Raw genomic sequence first — 20,456 nt, 5'->3', positions numbered from 1 at the left:
TGTAGAATCCAATTATATTCTAGATTTTACAATCATTCCTCTCTCATGACTTCTTGGATAAGGTAGAAATTTTCATTGCACCAATAGAAGATGTTTTGTGTATACAAATTAGATCTTTGGATAATAGAATCCATGATACATTATATTCTGAATTTTACAATCATTATATTTTGAATTGTATTTTAAACTGTATAATTGAGAGTACAAAATTTATATTCTGGATTGGAAAATCCAAAATACATTAAATATATTTTGAATTATGTAATCTAGAAATTCTCTAAATTATAGAATCCAAAATCTAAAAAAAACACTAAACTATTTGTAGAATGATATTTTTGAAATTAATTATAAAAGTGGCAGAAAAAACTATACAGGTGTAGAAGAATTTGTCCTAGAAGGGTCGATGTTGCCAATGCTTAAATGCCTAAAAGAGTATCACAGTATAGGGCATGGCCTTTTAATGTATCCTCATAAACAAGAGAACATCGCTTTTCACGTAATCTTCAGCTTGCCTTGCTCACACTTCTGATCTTGCCAAGTAAAATATGTGTTACATCCTCCCAGAAAAAAATATAATTACCTTTTTATAGGAATTCAAATTTAAGGACAATTAACTTTCAATACTTCAACGTCATAAAACGGATTTAAATGTTTAGTTTTAACAGTACAATGATTGTGACTATAATTAAATATCATATGGTTAATTTTTATATATTTTCATTTTAGTGTTCATTAAATTTTGATTCGAGGAAGGGAATCCTTTAACGATTGTATACTATTTTTGTCTCATTAAAAGGCCAATCTAAGCAATTAATCAAATGTACACGAAAAAAGGGGTAAAAATTGATCTCTGTTATTAATAAACAAAAGAATGAAAGGAAATTAGTGTCAATTATTTACATCATGAAAAATGAAACAATATTAAGGAAAAAGTAACGAACAAAAAACCAAGCAACAAAACCAGCTTGTTTAGATCAAAAGTTGATTATTGGATAAACTTCAACAGAGTGAGACCTCTATATATGGAATAGTAGACTTCAAAGAGATAACTTTGAATGAAATAGATTGAATAGTAAATAAAACATAAAATTCTTTTACGCTCAAATCAATAAAAGATTAAAATGATAATAATATAGAATAAAATAATAAAAGATTAAACTAATAATAATATAAAATAAAACAAGTATAAACATAAGATGGATATAACCCTCTTTGATAATAATATTCTTATAAAAACTTTAGTCTTCAAATAATAAGATAGTTAATAATATATTAATAAATTCATTATTCAGATACATATAATAGTCAATTTAAAGAGATTACAATTTATCTTTAGAGATAAATATATAAAAAAATTAGAATTAATAACTAATTAATCGGGGTCTAAATATATTTTTTAAATCTTACATCATCCTAGTGAATCCTTACCAGTCAGATATTTGAAAACATTTTACGAGTATCATTACTAAATTATAATATTTATTACATTCTACAAATTAGAATTTATAAACAACACTCCTAATCACAAACAAAGTATAATACCTATCTATTTCTAATAACCTTTAGTATCTACCTGAATTTTATATGTTTTTTTTATCTTCAAATCTTGATCTTTAATTGTAATTGTATCGAAAATGAAATATATTTTTAGCACGACGAAAATTAAAAATATACTTGAAACCAATTTCATCCACTAAATATATTAGAATAAAAAAAACACTTTATTCCAAAAACAATTTTGCCATCAACCAAGAATGGACAAAAAGGTCCCTGAAGGACAGAAAAGACAGCACTTAGTTGGAATACATCAAGTTACATATTGAAGTTTTAGCATCAAGGCATTGACCCAATCCCTGCAAGTTAAGCAAACTGAAGCAACCACGGCAATTTATAACAAAGTCTAATGGCAAAACATATTACAAAAAGTTGATTTTTGAAAAGAAAAATAAGCCTGCATAGAAATATTTTTTTTACATTACTCTATAAATGAACATCACTAAGTGGAAATGGAATGGACAAGCATATAAATCATCATATAAAGTCTTAAATAATATGGTGTCGTTGGTTTCCATATGTCCCAATAAAAATATATAATTGTTTTCAACCTTTGGCTCTTCATTCTTAAAAAATTGTAATATATATTTTTCTTATTTTTATAATACATATTTTTTCAGTTAGAAAATTATTTTTTATTTTGCTCTACTCATGATTAAATTTCTTCAAACAATTCGATATAATGAAACACTTGTAAAAAAGAATCAAACTATTCCACAACTTGAAATTTATGGGTTTATATAATATTAACGAATGATATGCAAACTTCGAAACATTGTATTATCCAAAAGAAAAAGTCGTTAACAGTAATCATATGAATATAATTCCTATTGTTTATGATATCTTCCAAGGGTTTTGATTATAATTTTCAATAACAAGTGGAGGGTTATAAAATGAAGAGCTTTGAAGTTGTCCCAATATTGAGATGTATACAAGAATGGGTATTATTTACATGATACTTCATTGCCCCCGACAAATAATTACATTGAAAAGAAGTCCAAGGAATTTCATGGTTTTATCCTCTTATGGTTGGAAAATGACAACAAACATTGATTGTGTTTGGATCAGAAGCAGTAAAAATACCCCTTTATTAAGTAAAAAGTTTAAGAAAAAGTCCCTTTACTTTGTAACACATTGAATGTAACTAACCTTGGTTTCAATGACATGGACGAATTCCTTGTTCTTGGATTGGAACTTTGAGAATGGCAAACTTTCATTCTTGGTTGAAAATGATAAATGAAGCAGGGAAACACTCATTAATCCTTTACTCTGAGAAAGCATTTAAAGTGATGAATAATAAGCAAGCAGAAGAAGATGACTCAGTGGTAAACTCCTATAGTTGTGTGGTAGTGGGGTGTGCAATAGAAAACTAAATTCCAAGCATAAAAAGGAAAAGATGGGAAATGGATTGCAATGATAGCAGCACCTTCAGCAGCATTACATTGCATATATGAATAAGAAAACAGCAGTATCCATAAAAAGGGTACCTTTATGCTGGTCGGCTGGTATTGTTCTTCCCTAATTTTATATTCCAAATTTCCCATGTCACTATGTGGATTACTGAGTAGACTCTAATGCGAATAAAAGATAATATCACCACACTTTCTCTTCATTCTCTTTCCCTCACTCCACCCTCCTCTCACAATCTCCAATGGCTTCCATCCAACACCAGAACGGCGACGGGGTTTCCCATTCCCACAAGAAGCTAAAACCCACTAATTTCATCACCCACGCCGAGATCCACTCTGAATTCTCCCACCACGACCCCGCCGTGGCGCGCCTCAACAACGGCGCCTTCGGCTGCTGTCCGGCCTCCGTCATCGCCGTGCAGCGCGACTGGCAGCTCAAGAACCTCCGCCAGCCGGACCGATTCTACTTCAACCACCTCAAGAGTGGCCTTCTCCGCTCCCGAACCATCATTAAGGACCTGGTCAACGCCCACCACGTGGACGAGATCTCCCTCGTCGACAACGCCTCCACCGCCACCGCCATCGTCCTCCAACAGGCCGCCTGGGCCTTTCACCACGGAACCTTCCAGAAGGGCGATGTCGTCATCATGCTCCACTACGCCTACGGAGCCGTCAAGAAAGCCATCGAGGCCTACGTGGTGCGCGCCGGCGGCTCCGTCGTCGAGGTCCCCCTCCGCTTCCCAGTAACCTCCAACGACGAAATCATCCGCGAGTTTCGCAAGGCCATTGAGAAAGGAAAGTCCCAAGGTAACAGAATCCGCTTGGCGGTTATCGACCACGTGACTTCCATGCCCAGCATGGTGATTCCCGTTAAGGAGTTAGTTACGATCTGCAGGGAGGAGGCGGTGGACCAGGTTTACGTGGACGCGGCGCACGCGGTTGGGTGCACGCGCGTGGATATGCAGGAGATTGGCGCGGATTTCTACACGAGCAATTTGCACAAGTGGTTCTTCTGCCCTCCTTCCGTGGCGTTCCTATACGCACGTGCGTCGGCGAAGTCACGTGAGCTGCACCATCCCGTGGTGTCTCACGAGTACGGGAATGGGTTAGCGGTGGAGAGTTCTTGGACCGGGAACCGTGACTACAGTGCGCAGTTGGTGGTTCCTGCGATTATGGATTTCGTGAAGAGGTTCGAGGGTGGAATCGAAGGGATAAGAAAAAGGAACCATGATGTTGTGGTTGAGATGGGGGAGATGTTGGTGCAGGCTTGGGGAACCCATCTTGGGAGTCCTCCTGACATGAGTGCTAGCATGGTGATGGTGGGTTTGCCTCCATGTTTGGGGATTTTCAGTGACTCTCATGCTCTCCAACTTAGGACGCGTTTGAGAGATGAGTTTGGGGTTGAAGTTCCCATTTATTTTGCTGGAGGAGAAGAAGCCTCTGTTACTGCCTATGCCCGAATTTCTCACCAGGTTTACAACACACTTCAAGACTATATTAAGTTTAAGGATGCAATTAATCAACTTGTCAGTCATGGCTTCACCTGTGCTCTTCTCTCAGATTGAACAACTTCTTCTTATCTTCTCTTCTCTTCTCTTCTCTTCTCTTAGCTTTAATTAACTCACATTTACTAACACATGCATCACTTTTCTATACACAATAATCTCTCCAAATATTGACTTTGCCCTTCTTCAAATGCTCTTTTCTGCAATCTTAATCAACTCTCTTCCTAGATTCTCACTGTTTTCTATTTATAATTGCAAATTTCCTTAATTTAAGGACCAATTTCCATTCTAGATCAGTTTGTGTGGCTTCAGTATTCTTCTTGGTCACCTAGTGGACACTAATTGTTCTTGTTGTAGATGTAGTTGGTTCCAAAAGAGGTGCTCTCTAAAGCTTTAGAATCTTTTTTGTAGGAGATAAAATAATTAGACTAGACATTCTAATGGATCGTTTAGTAACAAATCATCTAGCATGATCATTTAACAAATTGTTCAACAATAAGAATTAAAATAAAAACAGTAGGAAGAGTAAAAAAATATTAGCACACAATAATTTATCATGATTCTTCCAAATATAGGTTACATCTAGTCCCTTTAAAACAACCGTTTAAAAACTTTCACTATTCAACTATTATTACAAAATATTTTCACACTTTCAGGTCACAACAAGTATTTGTATCTCTTTAAGTTAAACTTTCTTAATCTCCTCCTAAGAGTAATAACTCTTAAAAGAAATAAAGAAAACATTATAAAAGAGAGCATAAAATAAGTTCATGGTATAACTTCACAATGATTTTATTCACAACCTAAAGACTCAAAATGTTTTGCATGATCACTAATATGGATTTTGTTGTTTAATTTGTCTTACTTTGTTTTGCACCTTTAGTCCTTTTATATATCTTCAATTTTGACCTTTGACCCTCAAATTGATTAATGTTAAATGTTGCAGTAACTTTTATCTTACAAAATAACAAAAAGCTTGTACTTATAATCTTTCAATTTGTTTTATAGTCAAATATGTTTAAAAAACTAATTTGAAAGTAATGACAATATGATTTAGTAAGAAACAAATCAAAACTTAAACTAATAATCTTTTCATTTCAGATTTTTCATGATAAAGAACATTAAAGAATTTTGGTTTTCAAAGTAATTTTGTTAAAAAAAATTAAGATATATTCACAAACATGATAAAAGATAATTGCAAAGGTAAATTCATTTAAGAAAAGATAAATCTTAAAGATATTCGAAAAATATGGACGAACAAATACACTATGGGATTTCAAATATTTACCTTTTTTGGTACAAAATAAATTTCTTTGATTAAACACATATGTATTTGATATATATATATATATATATATATATATATATATATATATATATATATATTCAAATATTTCATCTATCATTTTAATAATAAAAACAAGTTACACGTTCAATATATTCATCAAACCGTCAAATATGAGCAATTTATTAGACCATCTAATATGAACAAAAGTTGTAGACACTCAAAAAAGATCTTATACATATTGCATAGGTACAAACCATTGTTATAATGAAATTAACATATTCAAACTATCTAATGAATATATGTTATAAATGCACAGATCGTCTAATAGATCGTTTATCATGTTGTAAACGTCTATTAGACCATTTAATGAATATTACATTTATTTAGAAACACTATTTGGATATTTCGTAATTTAATAAAATTATTCAAAATGATTTTTTTATTATCAATAGATAAGAGTATGAATCAGGGATAGTCTAATGTCTCATCAGACTGTCTAGACATATTGTTAGATTGTCAAAGTTCTCAACACTTATATGGGTCAAGAAGGTCTCACTCCTTGTTTTGGATTTATCCTTCACTCTTTCTGGGATGTTCACGTTGTCTCACTTTTTGATTTCCTTCTCAAATTCGGAATGGTGAGGTTGTACCTGCAAAATGTTCTTGAAGCTCAAGTCAGCTGTAGTAATTGAGAGTGATAAAATAAATGTTATTAAAAATGTAATGTTTACCTATCTCATGCCAACCTTTTTTAAGATTGTATTAGACATCGCATAGATGAGTCTGGATTAATACGAAAGGAGTGATTAACCTTATATTAACTTAATGGTACAAATGATTTAGCATGTTCTAATTAAGGATTAATGTCGTTCTTAATTAGTCGTTGATGTTAAGTTTTTTAAAGTACTTGATATTATTTTCAAGTTGATTCCAATTAAATAGAAATAGATAGAAATAGGTGTACTTAATCTTCGAAACAAACAATGCCGGTATCTCATGTTGAGGTGATCTCAACCGCTCATGATCTAAATGACTTTAACCTACATTAAATATGATATTTTAATACTAATCTAAATATAAGATAATTAATTATTTTACTATTTTGTAATTATTTTTCTTTGTACAAATATGTGCATAGACTTTTGGGTATCAATGTACAAACTAAGTGATTGGTTTCACAAGTTTCAACCCTCATAGTTTATAAATTAAATAGAGGGAATCAATCAACTCATATTTAAAAAGATCTGATTTTAACTTGATGAATAGGTTAAGTAGAATATCCATGAATTCAAATTTATATGTTGAATATATGAGGATAAATATGGTTTATGGTGATAGTTATTCAACTAGTTTCATCTTTATGAAAGAAAAAAACTACTCTTTAAACAAAAACATAACTTTATTTTTCCTCTCTAGTATTTTACCACCATTCATAGTGTATCATCATCTACTATCATAAAAAGCAGTTTCTGGCAACATTAAATCCTCCACACCAATTTTCCCTTTATTTAATAACCCATCATTGCATCATTTGTCTTCACTGAAGAAAAATTAAAGAACTCTTTGATAAACATTTGTTCTTCACTAACAAAGTAGAGAGCTTAGAAATTTTGCGTGAAAGAGTATATGGTAAGATTATGAGTCCAGAACATTTTAATGGTATACTATAAATGACCTAAATCATAGTCAAGATAAATACATGCATACTAAATATTCTTTTGTTTCCTTCAAGGTGAGCGTTAGGGAGTTAGTAGAACCATCTCAAAAGTTTTTATTTTAATTTACCAAAAAAAGTAGGTGACGAGTTCTTATTCATGCGATCCAAAAGGGTAAAAAAGAGAGAGGATGAAAATTATAATATATAGAAGGATACATCTATGCGAGTCCAGTTTCTTCCAGCCCTAAACGCTAGACATGACAAAATTTGTTTGGGAGCAGGAGTAAGGACACGACATTGCTTTCAATGAACAACAACAAATTCAAATTTTGATTTTCCTTTTGCTTCTCTTCCCATTTACTGTCAAAGAGAAATCAAATGTGACAGCACTCTCTCTGACGCTGCACACACCAACCTCAGAAGCGTGCTTCCATATCGGCTTTTGGGATTACCAACCCTAATTCACCTTCTCTAATAATCAACCAGGTATATTTTGTGTTTCCTCTGATCTTAGGGTTACACTTTGATTGATCATCATACCTATTCTGAATTTAAATGAAAATCCACCCAAGTTCTCTTTCAGGTTAATGGGTCTCCAATTAGGGATAATGGAACCATATTATGCCCCAATGCTATATTTATTATTCTTGAAGGAATGAAATGTCATCTTGTACTATAGATATTTGAATTAGTCATTCACAGTCCTAAGAAGATTGAAATTTGTGCTTTTTTATTTATTTTTTCATGCAACAGTAAAAAGATAGAACTGATTAGTTTAAGGGTAGTTCTGAATGTTCTTTACACCTACTGTTTTTTTGTGTGTATTGCCATGATTAATGGAACATTCTTTATATTTGCCATCTTGATGATAAGAATTCTCTATTCCGTGATAGGTCATGGCTGCCATGAAGCTCATTGCAATATGTCAGGCGGGAGGCAAGTTTTTGACTGGAAAAGACGGTTGTTTGTCATATAAAGGTGGTGATGCTCATGCCATAGACATTGATGATGAAATGAAGTTTGAGGAGTTCAAGGTGGAAGTGGCCGAAATGTTTAATATTAGAACTGATAGCATGTCTATCAAGTATTTCCTTCCCGGAAACAAGAAGACTCTCATTACTATATCTAACGACAAGGATCTAAAGCGCATGATTAAATTTCATGGGAGTTCTTCTACTGTTGATATTTATATCCTTTTTGAAGAGGTAGTTGCCCTTGAGGTGTCAAACATGCCTGGCAGTAGGTAGTTATCTTTGTTTATGGGCTAATAATGTATCCGTCTATGTTATTTGTGGAACTTTCTGGAGCTTAATTTTGGAATTCTTGGACTTTTAGGTCAAGCAGAACAACCTTGTCTGAAACAGTAGCACCGACACCACTCAATGCTTGTCACAGTCATGTTGTTGATACTGTGCTTGATGTTGTTCATGATACCAATCAAATTGATACAAATATGGGTATGGACATGCCCCTGGAAATTTCTCCTTGTCTCCCTATTCAATCCTCAAACGATGAGAAGTATGCCAAAGGGGCACAGCAGTGGCAGAATACTATAACAGGGGTGGGTCAAAGGTTCAGCAGTGTACATGAATTTCGAGAATCCTTGCGTAAATATGCCATCGCTCATCAATTTGCATTTAAATATAAGAAAAATGATAGTCATCGTGTAACTGTTAAATGCAAAGCAGACGGTTGTCCTTGGAGAATTCATGCATCAAGGTTGTCAACTACACAGTTGATATGTATCAAGAAAATGAATTCAACTCATACTTGTGATGGGGCTTTTGCAACAACAGGGCATCAAGCAACTAGGAGCTGGGTAGCCAGTATTATAAAGGAGAAGTTGAAAGATTTTCCGGATTACAAGCCCAAGGACATTGTCAATGACATCAAACAGGAATATGGAATTCAACTTAACTATTTTCAAGCGTGGCGTGGGAAAGAGATTGCTAAGGAGCAGCTTCAGGGTTCCTATAAAGAGGCATACAGTCAGTTACCTTTCTTCTGTGAAAAATTAATGGAGGCTAATCCTGGGAGTCTTGCCATGTGCACAACAAAGGAAGACTCAAGTTTCGATCGTCTCTTTGTATCACTTCATGCATCATTGCATGGCTTCCAACAAGGTTGCCGACCACTGATTTTCCTTGATAGCATTCCATTGAGGTCAAAATACCAAGGGACACTGTTAGCAGCGACCGCTGCAGATGCTCATGATGGTGAATATCCCGTTGCCTTTGCTATTGTTGATGATGCGGAATCAGATGATAGCTGGCATTGGTTCTTACTTCAACTGAAATCTGTGCTTTCAACATCTTGTCCCATAACATTTGTAGCAGACAGAGAGAAGGGGCTGAAGACTTCAATTGCGGAGATATTTGAAGGTTCTTTTCATGCATACTGCCTGCGATACTTAACTGAGCAACTTTTTAGAGACTTGAAAGGGCAGTTTTCTCATGAGGTAAAGCGACTCATGATTGAAGATTTATATGCTGCTGCGTATGCCACCAAACCAGAAGGCTTTCAAAACTCAATGGAGAGCATTAAAAAGATTTCTGAAGAAGCCTACAACTGGATTATTCAAAGTGAACCTCAGAACTGGGCAAATTCAATTTTTCAGGGTACTAGGTATAATCACATGACATCAAACTTTGGGGAGCTGTTCTATAGTTGGGTAGCTGATGCAGATGAATTGCCGATAACACAGATGGTCAATGTAATTAGGGGTAAGATTATGGAGTTGATAGGTGTCAGAAAGGCAGCATCTGATCAATGGGAAACTAGGTTGAGTCCATCCATGGAAGATATGCTAAAGAAGGAAAGTCAAAAAAATCATTCATTTTCTGTTCTGCAATCAACCTGTAGCACCTATGAAGTTTGTGGTGACACAACTGAGGTGGTTGATATTGACAGGTGGGAATGTAGTTGTAAAGCCTGGCAACTGACTGGTGTGCCATGCTGTCATGCCATTGCCGTAATTGGTGGCATTGGCCAAAGTGTTTATGATTATTGCTCCAGATACTGTACAACCGAGAGCTACAGGTTGACATACTCGGAGATTGTACATCCAATTTCAGACGTGGAATTGTCTGTTTCGAAAGATTCTCAGCTTGTGGTAACTGTAACACCTCCACCCACCAAAAGACCGCCTGGTCGCCCAGCTACAAAGCGATTTGGATCTCAAGAAGTTGTCAAGCGCCATCTCCATTGCAGCCGATGCAAGGGACTTGGACATAACAAATCTACTTGCAAGGAGTAATTATAGCCTGGATACCACCACATGTAAGTGCTTCCTTTATACAACCGATATTATTGCTATGCTAAATTCTGAATTTGTTAGTCATTGGTTTGAGAATGAACTAATTTAATTCCTTTTTCTATTTTATCAACAGGGTTTTAGCCAAGGATCGGTAAGACATGGATCTGTACAATGCGTCTAACTGATCTTCTGAAGGGACTGAATAGAATTACTGTAGTTTAGGTGTACAATAAACATGCTAGTTCGATGGTATCTGGAATTCTTCTGCACATGGTTTACTGCTTTAAATTCATTCTGTAATCTGAGTTCAATTATCCTTGTTTGAGATCTCTCAACATAAATGCAATGGAAGTGTGGCAGACCAAATATTTAGACATAAAATTTAGGAAGGCCAAATAAAAAGGTCTCCTTTACTAAGCATCAAATTGCACTCATTGTAAATACAATGCCAATAAAGAGTAGATTGGCTCTGCACGATTTTGAGTTAAATTGAAACATGCACAATGGTGGAAGTTTTAAGAGTGCACTGGACTGGTGAGATGAGAAAATTCTTTAGAATTAAGGAAGTTTACATTCCAAGAAATTTAAATATATTGAATTTGGGTTAGTTTGTTTTAAATTATTTATTTGGATAAAAGAATTCAAATTTATTAAATTTTAATTTTTAATAAAGTATTTTAATCATCATTAAATATAAAATTGTTAAATAGAAAACTTAGAACTTCAATCTTCCAATCAATTAGACATAAAGAAAAAAATATTCACTACAAGTTTCAATTAACATGATAGGGTTGATATCTATCCAAAAATAAACTCATTGATATTAGTTCAGAAAATTTTGTCAAACAGTAATGCAGAAATAGTTCTTATATTGGTGAATAAAAGTTTCAATAATTTTAATTAAAAATTGATTGATATTAATGTTAAGTAATCAAAAAATAGTTTCATTGGTGTTAATAAAAGACAGTTAATTTTTTTTATCAAAGTTAATTGAAAACACCATTAATAATATAACTAAAAATTATGTTCTGTAGAAAAACATAGTACATGTTGGCAAAAAGATATCCTAACTGACATCAAAGAAATAACACTATTTTATAAGGATAAAAAAATAATCTTAGTGACAACTAACAAAATATATTTAATCTAAAAAAACTTGAAAAAATATTTTTTTAGATAAGTTGAAAAAAAAATTATTTGGTCTATATTTCAATTTTGGTAGAGTTGATGTCCTAATAAAAATTTAAAAGATAATATTTTAATAAGCTCAAATAGAAGATAAAATTATATATATATATATGGATTCAAAAGTAAAAAAAAATTTACACATTTATAATTATTATTATTATTACTTTGTTGGAGAAAGTTGTATGCTAAATGTAGTAGCTGTTAATTTGAAAATTTATTAAAGTTTCATTTCAAAAATATATTTAAAAAATATACAATATATTTAATAAAATAAAAATTTAAAAAATGAAAATCTAAATATAATTAAACAACAATACAAACTACAACTAATGTAGAATATGTAAATTTTGTCCTTATTATGATAGAACCATATTAATATGTTAATATTACAGTTTAATACGGGTAAGAATAAAAATATAAAAAAAGGTTTAGTGAATATTAAAAGTTATAATATATATTATTATATTATTAAATGGGTTGTTAAGGGAATAAAAATATCAAATGAAATGAAATTAGTTCAACATCTTTCCTCATTCTCATTCTCTCCCATCTCATTCCCACCAAAACCCTAAAACACTCATTTCCAAACCAATCGCCATTGTCATGAACCTTCCTCCCACTAAACCCATTCCTCCGCCGCCAGACACCGCCATCAATCCCGAATGCGGTCACTGTGCCTCCAAGGACAGCCGTCTCTTCCACCGCCTCTGGATTCGCGGCATGAACCGCCGCGTCTGCACCTCCTGCGTCCTCCTCCTCCACCCATCCTCCTTTTGCCCCTCCTGCTTCCAATTCTTCGACCACCCTCTGTCCAACACCTCCTCCGCCACCGCCCACCGTTTCCTATCCTGCACCAAATGCTCCTCCCTCACTCACCTCAACTGTCTCCCTTCCCCTCCCCCTTCCTCCCCCTTCCTCTGCCCACCTTGCTCTCAACCAAACTTCTCTTTCTTCCCCGATTCCACCTCCCCCATGGACAAACGTCGCGCCCTCATTCTCCTCTGCGCATGCAAGGTGGCCTCCGCCGCCGCCACCAAGTCTCTCGCCCTCGCCCGGGCCCGAGTTGAGCGTACCGTCCGTGAGGCCGCCCTCGCGCGAAAGAGGGCCCGGGACGCTCTCGATCATTGCTCCATCCTGGACAAGATTAAACGCCTCCGCCTGGAGGGTACCTTTGAGGTTTCTAACGCTAGGAACCTGGGAACACATCATAATAATGTTGTGTGTAAAAAAGAGGAGTTGAATAGCTTCACAGGACAGGGTAAGGTTAATGTTAAGGTACCTTCTGAGGTGCCATCCTTGCCTCGGCCTGTCATTAAGAATGGGAATAACGATAGCAAATTATTGAATCGATAAAGGAGTTGATAGGGTAGGATAGTTGATGTTGCCTCTACCAATATTTTGTAGGTGGCACTGGAAAACCATTCAGATTTATTCAAGGTATTTCCCCTTTTAAATATTTTTTTTCGGCCGAAATTTGTCTTTTAGAGTAGGGTTCTACTCTTATATTCATGTTTTTTTTTTTTGCAATTATAGGGATAAATACACTTTTTCCCTTATTTTTTATTCAGTGAATGATGCTTGTTTTTTTGGATTAAGTTATGAACACCTTGCTTGAATGGTTTGAATGCAGGTAGAGGAAGTGAGTGACTGTGTTCTAAATTTGCGGAGGAGGTTTGAAGCATGTCGTATATATGGTTCATTTTCCATTCTGATATGCTCTTGTAAAGCCTCAGTAGTGATGTGATTATAAATTAGTGCTACACTGTAACTACTTGAAACACATTTTTTCCTCCTTAGTATCAGATGTTAGTCCATTCTTCCATCATCTCTATTACTATCCTTTTTATTTTCTTTTGTGGCTGATGCCGTACTACTTCACAATGACTTTGGCTACCTTAGATTCATTTACTACCAATTTTGGAATTTGTTGGATTTAGAAATTTTAGTTTGTACTCTCGCCATAGCAGATTTACCCTTCTATAAAAGGCATGTTGCATGTATTATAGAACTGGTTAGTGATTTGCTAAAGTTGCTGTATTAGAATGATATTCAAGTCGGGTTTATGTTTCCGCGTAGTCCGCTATCATGTATGCTGCGGTGGGTCATGTGAGTAGGTCATACGCCTAATAAACTTTTGAACACAAAACAGTTTTTTATTTGGACTTAGATGTTTCAAACCCTATGCTGTCTTTTTGCTAGAGAAACCAGCCACGGCAAAGATGTAGTTCTTTCTGCTTGCCTCACATATAAATGCAGATTGGTCTCTTCTAGGAAAAATCTTGAAAGTTGGTCTTTCAGAGCAATCTTTCAAAGCACGGAACTTTAAATCAGAATAAACGTCATTCTTTGCTTTTATTGTTTGACAGTGGTGACTGGTGAAATGTTTCCGATCCAAACCCAACATGGCTGAAAAATTCAGCTTAATCTTCATGAGTGCAATGATTGGCAAGAAATTAAATAATTCAGTTTAATACTCATGGAGAAGATAGTTTATATTTTAATAATTTTCAAGTAATTAGATAGCTTTTTATATATTTTTTTCAAAATAATTTTATAATATGTTTTTGTATTAACCTTTACTGGCTGAAGGTCACTGGCACTACGTCAGGAAGTCACGTTAACAGAACAGTCACATGCGATTCCGTGATGTGGTGCATCCAGATAGTGTTTAAAACTTAAAGGTGAAAGAGAGTTTTCAAATTAAGTTTGACTCTGTAAAGTGAGTTCGTAAGACAAGAAAGGTTGGCTAAATTTTGGTGAATAACAATTATTAATATATTTTATTTTTAATATAATAAGAAAAAAAACAGTTTATATATAAAATATTTAATTTCAATTAAATTCTTTAAATTTCATCATTAGTTAGAGTAATTAAACATGTGTTTAATTTTTAATAAATATTTTTTAAAGATAAAATTAACCTTAATATGTAATAATCACAACTCTACTCACGTGTATTATAAATTCACATATTTAACTGCATATTAATAAAAAATTAATTATATATTAATGTTAACTTTTTCCTTTAATAAACACACTTAATTACTAAAACTACTCTTATGTGTTTAATTACTAAAACTACTCTTATGTGTTTAATTATCCGAATGATTATTCTTCTCTATTTAATTTGTTTAGTCTAGACGTCTAAGTTTATGGACCCATTGGTAGGCTCGTTTTAAAAATAATATTACATTCTTAAACTATATACATGTAATATAATTCATACTTTAAATAATTATATTTAGAATAAAAAGTAATTTTATTAATGTAATTTAAATTGATTAGTCAGTGATTCAATATTTTTATTTTTCTATCTAACACTTTTTTGTTTTTATTTCCTTATCTAGTACCATTTTGTTTCTATGCATTGGAAGATGCACAATCAAAGGCAAACACTCATACAATGTCTTCTTTTGATAGGAGGGACACCATATTTTATAGAAGAAAGGCAAAATCCAAGAGAAATATGACCAAAAACTTGGACGAATTATGGTGTGATTGTGGGAAATTTCAAAAACTACACCTACCATGCTCTCATGTGCTTGTTCATCACGACTTTTCTAGGTACAACTCACTTGTGTACACATTACAACAAGTCTTTCATGTTTACGAAGGACTATTTGGTGGACTCATAAATAAAGATATTGGTCAAATACTATGCCCAAGTCCCGATATGAAAAGAACCTCAAAGGAAAAGCCTAAGTCAAGTCGAATAAGAACTGATATGGACATAAAAGAATAACATGATTAAACAAAAAAATGTTCATATGGTCAAACACCAGGACACACAAAAAGAACGTGTCCCAAGATTATTAGATCGTTCACTTATTGTCATTAATTATGTTTCATTTCTCACAAACTATTTAATGTACCATTGAAGAAAATATTAAATGAATGATTATCTCTCATTTTTATTTTTTTTTTATGTTTAACATATACTTATTTAGTATCGTCTTATATCTCTTATCTTCATTTTATATCTTTTATGTTTTTAGTTATTATTTTTTTCTGCCATTCTTTATTTATTTCTGTTTTTATTTTTACTGTTTTTATTTCTTATATTTATTTATTTTTGCATTTTTTTTCTTCTCATTTTTAAGCATTAAGTGTAGCATTTGCATTAGTTTTTTTCTAAGATTTTGCATTTAGGGTAGACACTTCAATATTATTTGTGTCCACTACTAATTAATACTAATTGATTTTAATTTTTTTATAATAATGTCCTGCATTTTTTACTTGAGATTAACATGATTACATCATCAATAATAATAAAAATAAATACTAATTTTGTTCTTTTATGTTGTTGTAGGGTTTAATTTTTTATTTTCTTCATTCTTTAAAAAACTTAAGCTAAACATTTTTAATTTAATATTTTTTTATTTTGTAAAAACTTATTTCTTTGTTCATTAATTATGTTTCTAACTATTTTAAACATTAAAAATATTTATTTTTTTAATGCATTCAAAATTAAAATTATCAAATTTTAAATTTTTTTTTTTTACTTTTGAAATGATACTAGATATGAAAATAAAAACAAAAGGATGCTAGATAGAAAAAAAAAACTAAAGGGTGCTAAATAGAAAAATAAAAATAAAATGGTGCTATATAGAAAAATAAAAATGTAAATAGTAATATTATATGAGAAATTGAGTTTTCGTAAGTCTCATTTAAAGTTGAGATATGTTCATAATTTAAAATTATTATACATAATTTAAAAAAGAGAGAAATTTAGATAAATTATAGAAGAGAACTCTTACAAATTGATTTACGCATAAAATTATTTTAGTAAGTGAAAAAGTTAATTTTAACTAATGAAAAGTTAGTTTCAATTTTTCTTTTAAAAGTTCTTATGATCAAAATAAACTCTTACTGTATCTGATTCTAACTGTATCTGATTCTAATTGTATCTGATTCAGTTGTCATATTGATTAAATCAGCAATCACAGTAAGTAGCTTTCAAGCTATGTTCCCATCCCCTTGGGTTAATATAGCATGGGGCAGAACACTTAAGAAGTCAAAAGTCAGTAAACCATAATAATGGCAGTAACCTCGAAAAATATTCCTCTTTTATAATGCAGTTGGCAGCTAGCACTGTCAAATTATCATGGATGTAGAGAATGAAGTCATCTGCAACATATAAATTAGACAGGTTTAGATTCCGCAAATGAATGGTAAAATAATTTGAGTGCAAGATTTAACTGTCAATGAAAAGAATCAAGGTTGGCACTAGCTAGTAATTTGCTTAACAGTTGCACTTTTGAGACAATTTGATTGCAGCAAGAAGAATAAAGTAGCTTCATAGACAAAGCATGACATGTATACATTGTAAACAAGAGTAAATTTTTTACGTAAAGTCATATATACAAATCACAAGTCATTCCACACCTTAGCAAGTAGAGCATGTCAAATAAACCAAGCTAACATTTGTTCTTCTGCTTCTCTTGAAAGAATTGTCAGTGAGACATTAGTTTCTTTCCCTTGCTGCAAGACTAGGTGCTGAATGAACAACCCTTGATGGATGGAGCAGCACTCATAGATGGAACTGGCATGTTAAGCAATTAAGATTCTTTTTATAGAATGCTGAAGTTCATGTCTCCCTGAGGCCTTCTGCAAGAATATTGCTAACAGAATCTAGTGAGGCAGAGTCATCAAACAACACTGCTTGACTCATTCCTTCTCTAACATCAGATCCAATCAATAAATTATGAGTGGTTGCATCAGGAACCCACCCTTTTTCTAACATTGAATCTAGTAATCGACGGGCCTCCTGTTCCCTACCCTCTTTCAACAGGCCGGTTATCAGTAAGCCATACATTGCTGAATTCAAAATGTTACCACCTGAAATTCTATCAATGGCACCAGAAATCATAGATAACTGAGAATGGTTGGCCATGAACGACAGTTGATCAAATAGTTGGTCTGCATCAGGTATCAGACCTTCATTGACCATTTTATTGAAAAATAAAACACATTCCTTTATTTTGTTTTGTTTACTCATACTTTGAATAAGAATACAATATGCTTCCAGGTCAAGATTGCTGCCCACCATCAACATTTGTGAGAGGAACGCTAACATATCTTCTGCCCTCCTTGATCTTAAGAGCTCCCGCATGACAGCAGTGTGTGTGGCAATACAGCAAGAAATAGCACAAAAATAAGCTAATTGCCATAGTCTTATGGCTTCTTTGACCCTTCCAGAGTCACATACACATTTTATCAACTTGTAGAAGGCCAAGGAGTGAAGAGAGCATCTCTTCATTGACATATAGCGAAACACTTCAAGGGCATCTTCAGAATGTTTGATGTCACAAAGACCACCAACTAGTTCAGAATACGAGGCAAAATCTAAATCCCAGCATCTGGTGCAAATTTGATGAAATAGTTTCATTGCTTCTTCATACTTGCCCAATCTACAGTTGCCAACTACAAGAGCAGAATACGTTGCACGGTCAAGAATAACAAATGATTTGATCATTCTGCCAAGAAGTGTATACGCCTTCTTGATGTCTTCATTCTCACAAAACCATCCAATGAGAATGTTCCAAGATTGACAATCAGCTATGTGTCTCTCAGACATTGTCTCCAGCAGAACATTTGCTGCCAGAATTTCACCAGCATTACAGCAACCTTCAAGCAATGTATTGAAAGGAGCAGTTTCAAGAACTTGTCTATTTTCTAAAAACACTATAGCCTCATTAATTTTCCCTAATTCACAAAAACAATTGACTATATTAACCAGAACATAATGTTTTGGTGGCATACCACTTTCTATCATCTCATTTATGAGGCCAACAGCAGAATCCAACTGCAAGTTGCTGCAAAAACACCTGACTAGAACCTCATAAATGAAAGGATCTGCCACAAAATCAGAATCTTTCATCATTTTAAACAACTTTACAGCCTCCTCTATTTTATTTTCTCTGCAAAAGAGAGGTATTGTGCAGGTATGAAAACTCAAATCTGGTTGACATTTGACTTCGAACATTTGTTCTAAAATAATAGCAGCTTCATCCACTCGACCACTTTCAATGAGACCCTTCACAAGAATCTCAAAAGTCTTACTATTTGGATTGCACCCTTTATTGTTCATTCTCCTAAATTGATCCAAAACCAAGTCAATCTGATTGGTGGCACACAATGCCTCCATCAAATAATTCAAAGTGTCAACTGTGGGTAACACACATGCCTTCACCATCTCTTTATAAACAAACAACGCCTTTTGAAAATCTCTACCCTTCCCTCCCACAAGAGTACCCAATAAAACATTAAAAACCTCAATGGGCAGTCTGCACCCACCTAAATTCATGCTCTCTAAAACTGTAATAGCTTCTTCAATCCTACAATGCCCCACAAATGTGTGAATCAATGCCACAAGTGCTTCTTCAGTACCAGGGCACCTATCCTTGGCCATGTTTTCACAAAAATTCCTCATTTCCACAACGTGCCCAGCCATACCCAGTTTCAAAATTATATGATAATATGTTTTGGAAGTGTGGCGAAAACTATTTTGCCTTGAAGCCCATTTGAATATCCTAACCCCTGAGTTCAAATCATTTGTACGGTCCAATATCCGGATTAAGTTGTCAGGGGCAAGCTTATTTCTCAAAAAGTTGAGATTTTGATCAAATTCAGATGAATCCTTGAGTTTAAGGATCTCTGGGGTTTCTGAAATATCTGCAATACAACTTGAAGAGAGACAAACCCATCTCAGGAATCGAGTAGGATATGCCGAAGATGGGAGCTTTATTGCCATGGAACAAAGTCAAAGAATAATTGAAGAGAAGGAAAAAAATTGAAATCTGACCTGAGTACTGATAAGTCGTCAATCATGTATGGAGTAAAATTACAGAAGGTGGGAGTTCAAAATGTTCTCAAGGAAACAGCAATTTAAGAACACAGCAAAAAAAAAATATTCTTAAAGGTTTTTTTATTCAAAATAAGTATTTGGGGATTTAGGTCTTCTTGGTTGATTAATATTAAAATTTTGAGTTTTCTAAAAAAATTGTCTGATTGCAATAAGTTTTTTATAAAAATATGGTCTGAAGTAAAAGAAAAAAACATAAATAAGCTGGATTAATAACCTTTTATTAAACTTTTTTGTAATTTTCAATTTAAGTCTTTAATATAAATTTTAACCAATCTTAGTTTCTAAAATATTTTCATTCATGTTTAGTAAAAAAGGAAAAATAAAGTAAAAAAATTACAATATTATTTAATTTGTTCTTTTATTGTTTATATATTATTATTAGAAAGAAAAAAGATATGAGATCTTTACTAATAACAAGTTTTCTAAGTCTAAATTAAATTAACCCGAGATCCGAGCGTATCCACAGACCTTCTTTTATTTGTTTTTTTTATTTGATTACCAACTTAATTTTAATTTAGTATTAAAATTTAATAGCTGATTTTTGAATTTTTTTTAATAATTTAAAAAATGTAATAGAATATATTATTATTGAAAGAAATATGTGTAATACTAAAATTTATTTTTTAGAATATAATAATTTGTACTGAAAAAGACTTTATATCAAAAGTTATTGTAATTATATAACTATTAAAAAGGTATTTATTCGTATGTAAAATTACTATTTCAGCATTT

At 33.0% G+C, this 20,456-nt stretch overlaps 4 protein-coding genes across 7 annotated transcripts; 3 read left to right on the top strand and 1 right to left on the bottom strand.

Moving 5' to 3' along the window:
• The first annotated feature begins 2,868 nt into the window (after positions 1-2,868).
• On the top strand, positions 2,869-4,659 carry LOC137830114 (putative L-cysteine desulfhydrase, chloroplastic). The gene has a single exon (XM_068637262.2). The coding sequence runs from the start codon at positions 3,206-3,208 to the stop codon at positions 4,526-4,528; it is 1,323 nt and encodes a 440-aa protein (XP_068493363.1). The 5' UTR covers positions 2,869-3,205; the 3' UTR covers positions 4,529-4,659.
• Positions 4,660-7,485: 2,826 nt separating this feature from the next.
• Positions 7,486-11,086, top strand: LOC137830113 (uncharacterized). The gene is made up of 4 exons (XM_068637260.2): positions 7,486-7,899; positions 8,307-8,656; positions 8,749-10,692; positions 10,803-11,086. Exons 2-3 carry the CDS (start codon positions 8,310-8,312, stop codon positions 10,667-10,669), a joined length of 2,268 nt encoding a protein of 755 aa, XP_068493361.1. The 5' UTR covers positions 7,486-7,899; positions 8,307-8,309; the 3' UTR covers positions 10,670-10,692; positions 10,803-11,086.
• A 1,280-nt stretch (positions 11,087-12,366) lies between these two features.
• Positions 12,367-13,797, top strand: LOC137830112 (uncharacterized). The gene is made up of 2 exons (XM_090304223.1): positions 12,367-13,294; positions 13,488-13,797. The coding sequence occupies exon 1, from the start codon at positions 12,461-12,463 to the stop codon at positions 13,208-13,210; it is 750 nt and encodes a 249-aa protein (XP_090160349.1). The 5' UTR covers positions 12,367-12,460; the 3' UTR covers positions 13,211-13,294; positions 13,488-13,797.
• Positions 13,798-16,733: 2,936 nt separating this feature from the next.
• Positions 16,734-19,739, bottom strand: LOC137830111 (uncharacterized). Of its 4 annotated transcripts, none has more exons than XR_016514457.1 (3): positions 19,662-19,739; positions 17,243-19,542; positions 16,734-16,984 (listed from the first exon to the last, which is right to left on the bottom strand). XR_016514457.1 is itself a non-coding variant. In XM_090293368.1 (2 exons), the coding sequence occupies exons 1-2, from the start codon at positions 19,685-19,687 to the stop codon at positions 17,445-17,447; spliced, it is 2,124 nt and encodes a 707-aa protein (XP_090149494.1). In that variant the 5' UTR covers positions 19,688-19,739; the 3' UTR covers positions 17,057-17,444. The 4 variants fall into 4 exon arrangements, 1 of the variants encoding a protein (XP_090149494.1); XR_016514458.1 differs by having other exon boundaries at positions 17,243-19,531; positions 19,662-19,731; XR_016514456.1 differs by having other exon boundaries at positions 17,243-19,739.
• Positions 19,740-20,456: the final 717 nt, after the last annotated feature.

Source organism: Phaseolus vulgaris, chromosome 7, assembly GCF_051622355.1.
Source record: "Phaseolus vulgaris cultivar YP4 chromosome 7, ASM5162235v1, whole genome shotgun sequence".
Taxonomy (NCBI): domain Eukaryota; kingdom Viridiplantae; phylum Streptophyta; class Magnoliopsida; order Fabales; family Fabaceae; genus Phaseolus; species Phaseolus vulgaris.
The sequence above is the reverse complement of the archived record's forward strand: the minus strand, read 5'-3'. Positions and strand labels throughout refer to the sequence as shown.

Excerpts from the sequence above, each read along its gene's own strand:
- LOC137830112 (XM_090304223.1), top strand. The coding sequence starts at position 12,461 with ATGAACCTTCCTCCCACTAAACCCATTCCTCCGCCGCCAGACACCGCC.
- LOC137830113 (XM_068637260.2), top strand. The coding sequence starts at position 8,310 with ATGGCTGCCATGAAGCTCATTGCAATATGTCAGGCGGGAGGCAAGTTT. Across the intron at positions 8,657-8,748 it reads TCAAACATGCCTGGCAGTAG|GTCAAGCAGAACAACCTTGT; the intron begins GTAGTTATCTTT and ends TTGGACTTTTAG.
- LOC137830114 (XM_068637262.2), top strand. The coding sequence starts at position 3,206 with ATGGCTTCCATCCAACACCAGAACGGCGACGGGGTTTCCCATTCCCAC.
- LOC137830111 (XM_090293368.1), bottom strand. The coding sequence starts at position 19,687 with ATGATTGACGACTTATCAGTACTCAG. Across the intron at positions 19,543-19,661 it reads GACGACTTATCAGTACTCAG|TTGTATTGCAGATATTTCAG; the intron begins GTCAGATTTCAA and ends TCTCTCTTCAAG.